We start from the raw sequence: 7068 nt of genomic DNA, 5'->3' as shown, positions 1-7068 counted from the left end.
CTGAATTCTAATTCTCACACTACGCACTTAACTATCAAAATATTATGAAAGGTAAATAATCCAAGGAACACATTTTATTTTACATCGGAAAATATTTACAAAAATTTTGTTAAAGTAGCCTCTCTGCGTGCATAGCATTCGCTTGATGCCTGTAAGTTTAGACTCCTGCTCATCCTGATAGAGACCAATGCAATTCATTTGCATTGACTTTCTATTGCAGAGCTTTGGAACCAAGGGAAGGATCCAAACATAGCTCCATTTTATCCAATCAGAAGGGCCGTTTAGTGCTAAACTCTGATTCGTCCATTCCTCTTTGCATCCATCCAATCATTAGGCCACTTTAACAGCCAATCAGCGGCCTAGATATGCACCAATCATGGAACAGTGCCGAAGCACGGCCTTTGTGTCGGGGGATGTCAGCGCGTCGGCGAAAGCGCCCACCAATAGAAAAAGTCGTTGGTGTATGCAAAGAAGGGTTCTATGACGCAGAGACGCAGCGTGAAGCGTGCATATAAAAATGGAGGCGTCGAGGGGGCTTGGAGCGCAGAGCGGTTTGGTCGTTCGTTGAGCACTGTGGGTTCTTCGCTCGTCGACTGCGGCTCTTCCTCGGGCAGCGGAAGCGGCGCTGCGGTCGGAGAAGTGGCCTGAAACTTCGGCGTGGGGTAGGCGTTCGTGGGTTTACCCGCGGCTTCAGGTTCTGCCAACTGTTGGCGCCGCTGGCCGCGGCCGTTGGGAGCTGAGCGGCGGGGGCTGTTCGGGCAGCTGGCGTCGGGTCGGGTGTGGGGCCGGGAGGTTTCCCCTTGGGGCTTTGTTCCGGAACTGCGTCCCCGCCTTTTCCCGGCGGTGATTCAGAGGTCCCGACGCCGGGTTCCGGGCAGTCGGGCCTCCGCCCGTCGAGGGAGGGAAGTGACTCCTCCCCGCGCTCCCCCTCCCGGGGGAGGCTGCCGCTTCTCGCAGCCTGAGTCATTAGGGGAGGGGGAGGAGGTTGGCGGCCCTCGGCCATCTGCTGCCGCGAGGTGGGGCACGGGGAGGCGGGAGGCCCAGCGGAGGGGCCAGGGTCTGTTCCTCCCCCCGCAGCCCCGTGGGGCGGCCCGGGTGAGCGCGGCGGCCTTATCTTCGGGGTGTCTTAATTAGGTGAAAGAAAATGGCCCGAACCAAGCAGACTGCTCGTAAATCCACCGGTGGGAAAGCCCCCCGCAAACAGCTGGCCACGAAAGCCGCCAGGAAAAGCGCTCCCTCTACCGGCGGGGTGAAGAAGCCTCATCGCTACAGGTAGGTCGGGCGGGGGAACAATGGCCCGGCGGTGGCCGGCTTTGTGCGGCAGCGTCCGCTCACCCCTCCCCTGCTCGCTGCAGGCCCGGGACCGTGGCGCTTCGAGAGATTCGTCGTTATCAGAAGTCGACCGAGCTGCTCATCCGGAAGTTGCCCTTCCAGAGATTGGTGAGGGAGATCGCGCAGGATTTCAAAACCGACCTGAGGTTTCAGAGCGCAGCTATCGGTGCGCTGCAGGTAAGACAAAGGCCTGGAGCGGGGGGAGGGCTGGGCGGTTTCCGCTGCCCGAGGGGGATTAATAGTGTGATTCTTGTCCTCAACAGGAGGCTAGCGAAGCGTACCTGGTGGGTCTGTTCGAAGATACCAACTTGTGTGCCATCCACGCTAAGAGAGTCACCATCATGCCCAAAGACATCCAGTTGGCTCGCCGGATACGGGGAGAGAGAGCTTAAGTGAAGGCAGTTTTTATGGCGTTTTGTAGTAAATTCTGTAAAATACTTTGGTTTAATTTGTGACTTTTTTTGTAAGAAATTGTTTATAATATGTTGCATTTGTACTTAAGTCATTCCATCTTTCACTCAGGATGAATGCGAAAAGTGACTGTTCACAGACCTCAGTGATGTGAGCACTGTTGCTCAGGAGTGACAAGTTGCTAATATGCAGAAGGGATGGGTGATACTTCCTGCTTCTCATGATGCATGTTTCTGTATGTTCATGACTTGTTGGGTAGCTATTAAGGTACTAGAGTTGATAAATGTGTACAGGGTCCTTTTGCAATAAAACTGGTTATGACTTGATCCAAGTGTTTAACAATTGGGGCTGTTAAGTCTGACCATACATCACTGTGATAGAATGTGGGCTTTTTCAAGGGTGAAGATACAAGTCTTAACCACAGTGTAACTTAGTTTCCTTTAAAAAAAAAAAAAAAAAAGTAAACCTGGCAGCTATAGAATACACTATGTGCATTTATAATAGCTATTTTATATATTGTAGTGTCAACATTTTTAAATTAAATGTTTTACATTCACAAGTGGTGGGGAGTCTTGTCATTAAGGTGTGTGTAATTTAGAGTCCAGTTGGTTTTCTTCTGACTGCACTTGTTCTCATTGTAGTAAAATGCTATGTGCATTTATACCTTGCATAAGTCCTCATTCTACCACATGTTAACCCTCTAGCTGATAATGCAAACACTAACTGGGGGATTTTATTTATAAGGGCTCTAGAAAAAACGAGTTATTCACACCAGCATCATCTTAACGAATATTCTGAACTAGTTAGTGCAGCTTTTCATTGTGTTGTGTGGTTGGTCTCATAACTAGGTTGAGTTTTTCTCCTCTGCTAAGAGGAAACAGTACCGAAGTTCCTTTTTTTGTGGCATTTGTATTATAAAAACTTGGTGTGGGGGGAGGAGCACAAAACTCCAGCCCACTGAACCTCTGCCAATTAAGATGGTGTTGGGTTAGGTTACATCTGGTTACTGTCCTGGGAAAATCATTTTTATAGAGATGGCCTTCCAAGTGGTTTTAAAATTTACTGAAGTTTTTAGGTCAATTATGTATGTTGACTAAATTTACAAATAAACTTGTTTATCCAACTAAGTGTCCAAAACCTAAATTGAATGTACTAAGTTTTCACATGTCCCTTTATCTAGGTCCTTGTATACTAATGGTTTGAGCTTAGATCATTTCAGGTGTTGCTTGGTGGACAAAGGAACCTTTTATTTACAAAGATACTGTAGAAAGCCTGTGAACAGCTCTCTGCTTAATGATTAAGATGCCATAATACTGCTGTGTTTGCAGCGTGGGCTGAGACAAAAGTATATTAATAAGCTTTTCCCCCCACTCCCGTTCCATAGTGTAGAAGCCCGGAGGTGTAGAACTCAGTCTTAAACTTCAGTATGAAGCCAGTTTCCTTGTGCAATGATGGCTACTAAAGCGTAGTACGTGCATGTCAGTGAGACAGCATGAGAGCCAGCAGTCATCAAAGCATTCCACGTTTGAAGGTAGCAACTGCTTAAAGTTATGCCCCATTAAAATTGCTTTCTCAAAAGTTTAGGTTAGTTTCAAATGTAAGATTTTGGAAGGAAGGTAGAGTAGGTATCTTTCAGGTCGTGATAATGAGCTCCTATGAAAGAATGCAATATAATGACCTGCTTTTCTAGAAAGTTCATAATCAGCCCTGGAACAAGCACACAATGATTCCTCAGAGTGTGCTTCAGAACGAGAAGATCAGATGTTGGAATGTGCTGTGCTCTGGAGTGTCTGGAAACAAGTACAGAAACCTGGCTACGGTGACGAGTTAGCTTCTGTTTACTACCTGTGACAACCCAAGTGGGTGACTAGTTAGTGAACCTTCTCCAGTCTGCAGGCTGGCATAGAAGGCTCTCGGATTATATTGGGCAGCTTGCAATCTGCCGAAGCAGCAACTTGCTTTCCACACTTGGCTCGAGCACTCAACCCGGAAGGCAAAGATAGCTTTTGGTTGTAGGCAGCTTCCTGTATGGGGTATCCCTCGGTAAGGGTAAAGGAGCAGAGGCAGAGGAGAAAAGCAGAAGTTGGAGCTGACGCAGGTATCCTATGCCCTTGATGGATGAGACTAAAATAAAATTTTTGAAGTTAAGATTTTCTCATTTCTCAATGGTTTTCATTCAAATGATAATGTCTTTCAAAAAGTTTGGGGAAATGTCCAAAAAGCACTGACTTCTGATTCATCTGGGGCTGGGATGTGTGCATTCAATAATAAGGAAGCTCCCTGTTGAGGTGACCTCAGTGATAGTTGGCCCAGGACCGTGCCAGTCTGTGCCTGTTGAGGTGGTGTATTTTATTTATTTATTTACTTATTTTGAGATGGAGTCTCGTTCTGCTCCCCTGGCTGGAATGCAGTGGCACCATCTCGGCTCACTGCAAGCTCCGCCTCCCGGGTTCACGCCATTCTCCTGCCTCGGCCTCCTGAGTAGCTGGGACTACAGGCGCCCGCCACCACGCCCAGCTAATTTTTTTTTTGTATTTTTAGTAGAGACGGGGTTTCACTGTGTTAGCCAGGATGGTCTCGATCTCCTGACCTCGTGATCCACCCACCTTGGCCTCCCAAAGTGCTGGGATTACAGGGGTGAGCCACCGCGCCTGGCTTATTTATGTTGAGACGGAGTCTTGCTCTGTCACCAGGCTGGAGTACAGTGGCGTGATCTCGGCTCACTGCAACCCCCGCCTCTCAGGTTCAAGCGATTCTCCTGCCTCAGCCTCCGGAGTTGCTGGGACTACAGGCAAATGCCACCACGCCCAGCTAATTTTTGTATTTTTAGTAGAGACGGGGTTTCACCATGTTGGCCAGGATGGTCTCCATCTCTTGACCTCGTGATCTCCCTACCTCGGCCTCCCGAAGTGCTGGGATTACAGGTGTGAGCCACTGCGCCCAGCCGGTGTATTTACTTTTTAGAGACGGGGTCTCCCTATGTTGCTCAGGTTGGTCTCAAACTCGAGCTCCCAAAGTGCTAGAATTAACAGGCGTCAAGTGTATTTAATAGTGCGTGTGTTTACTGTCCTCTGTCCCAATTTGGCAACTTATGCGGTCGTTCTACCTACCCATAGCATGGTGATGTGAGGTGGGGAGCCAGTGAATCTTATTTGTATAGGGACGTGTCTCAGGAAAATAAGGTCAAATTGTTTACCCACCAATATTCTAATTATACCACCTTCAATCTGAAAACGGGACATAATTTGTTTTGTCCCTTAAACTTCAATCATCTTATCCACATAGTCAATTTTGGGATGAAGCAGGGCTGTTTTACCCAGAACCAGGGGTCCACAGTGTAACCAGAATAGGGAAAAGGAGGAGTAAAGAGGAAACGGGAGAAATGAAGGGCAACGGGTGTTCCTTCACTAAGAGTGGACCCGGCTTCTGACCTGCAACTTCATCATGAACAAGTGGTCTTCCAGCCACCTTCCTGAGGACACAGGCTAAGGGCTTCAGGACAAGTGGAGTTTCAGAATTTGCTTGGGTTTCAGAATTTCTGGGAGCCAGAGTCCTGTCAGGACCTTGGGTAGTTTTAGCACCTGGCCCACTGTTCCTGGCCTAGGGACCATCAGCCAAAGGGAAGGAGAAGAGGCCCTGAGCTGACTGCCTGGACTGGAAATTAACAGTTCCAACTCATCGATTCACTGGATGATTCCCCAACAGTGGTATCTGCTGCTCAGCTCCCCCTGCCTGGCTCCTTGAAAACACTGCCTGGTGTCAGGTGTCAGGGTGGGGTCTTGCAGCCCTGGGAAAGCAGTCCCTTTCTCCTGAATCACCTTCAGGTAGGTCAGTAGAGGGACTGACTGTGGAACACAGTCAGCTGTCTGCAATTCAATCAGCAGGAAACAAGGGCTTGCCCTATGGTTTCTGCAAGATGGCCCTGGCCTGTGTTCAGATTCAGAGACTGAGGCCTATGGCCAGTCTAGGCCGCCATAGAGAAGGGCCAGGTGGGTAGTTTTCACCCCTTCTGCAGCTGTCTTAACAGGGGGTGCTGTGGTCCACTGGGCACGAGCTCCTTGAGCCCCTATCCTGGGCATTCTTTCCTCATCCCTTGGAGCGGGAGCATTTTAATCATCTTGCCAAAGGAATCGCAGTCCACCTCTCTCAGCCCCACCCCAGGCACTGGTCAGTCCCACTGAGGCTGAGCTGGCTGCACCTTGCCCGGGCCCTCACAGCCTCTTCCTTCCCTCACCCCTATGGTGCTCCTGCCTGCCCCTGTGGGCATTCCTCAGGGAGGTGCCCTTTTCACAAGGATGTCACCAGTCTGGGCCACTCTATCAAGCTGGGCCTGGCTTCTGACCAGCAACTGCTGCATGAAAGCTGGCCTTCCAGCGTCCTCCTCCAAGGCAAGGCTAGAAGAAGGGGAGAAGGGGTAGGCCCCTGTCGGGTTGCCAACCCAAATTCTACAGCACCCTCAGAAGACTAAGGATGCCCTCTTCTTGGGCCGGGTGGCTGGCGTTTTCCCTCCCTGATCCCTTTGTCAGCAGGTCTGGGGAATGAGGGAGGCTGCAGGCCGAGGTGGGTGCAGCTGAGACAGCCCTGTGTTTATGCACAGAGGAGTTTGCACAAGGCCTCTATTGCGAGGGTCTGTGGTGTGAGAAGGGGCTGGAGGATACTGCCCTCCCCTTGGGGACTCCTACTCCCTGTGGTCCTGCTGATGGCCCAGCAACCCCTGACTATCAGTGATCCCACCAGACACTGTCTCCCTCCAAGCAAAGAGTCACAGGATTTCTCTGGGATGCGCCCCAGCATGTTCTGGTGTCTCCACCTGAGCACTATGCTCGGTGGCCAGCAGGGGCCAATCTTGCAGGTCAAGCACACCTGGGAGCAGCGCTTCTTAGCTGTCTCCCGAGCCAGCCGAGGTCTCTCCACTCGAGCCCAGCCCGCCTCCTACCTTATGACCCCTCCCCATGGAGAAAGCTAAGAGGTCCTACAGTCACCCCCTACTGGGAAAGCAAGAAGTGGGGGCTTCAGTGAGGCTGTAGCTCCTAGAGGGGCGGTAAGGCCATGCGTGATCTGGAAAAGGGTGCAGAGAGAGGGACATGGTGAGGCAGCCAGGGTCTGGGGCCTTCTCGCTGGCAGCTGCTAGCTCTCATCAGGAAGCTGCAGTTCTGGGTATACACACAGTGGGATGGAGGGTAAGCAGAAAGGGAGAGGTTCATCTCAGACATCACCAGTACCAGGGACAAGAGGGCTCCAGGGAAGGAGAGGGAGACGGGCTGCAGGCTTAAGGCAGGTGGCCTTTGCTGAGGGATGTGTGAGGGATTGTGCCTGTCCTCATGG

The 7068-nt window shown here is 50.6% G+C and overlaps 1 protein-coding gene across 1 annotated transcript; it reads left to right on the top strand.

The window, feature by feature from the left end:
* Window positions 1-482: 482 nt before the first annotated feature.
* Window positions 483-3891, top strand: LOC100592963 (histone H3.3). The gene is made up of 4 exons (XM_030827131.1): window positions 483-662; window positions 1135-1272; window positions 1356-1509; window positions 1596-3891. Exons 2-4 carry the CDS (start codon window positions 1145-1147, stop codon window positions 1722-1724), a joined length of 411 nt encoding a protein of 136 aa, XP_030682991.1. The 5' UTR covers window positions 483-662; window positions 1135-1144; the 3' UTR covers window positions 1725-3891.
* The last annotated feature ends 3177 nt before the right edge of the window (window positions 3892-7068 follow it).

The sequence above is a fragment of the Nomascus leucogenys genome, chromosome 14 (assembly GCF_006542625.1).
Source record: "Nomascus leucogenys isolate Asia chromosome 14, Asia_NLE_v1, whole genome shotgun sequence".
NCBI lineage: Eukaryota > Metazoa > Chordata > Mammalia > Primates > Hylobatidae > Nomascus > Nomascus leucogenys.
The sequence above is the reverse complement of the archived record's forward strand: the minus strand, read 5'-3'. Positions and strand labels throughout refer to the sequence as shown.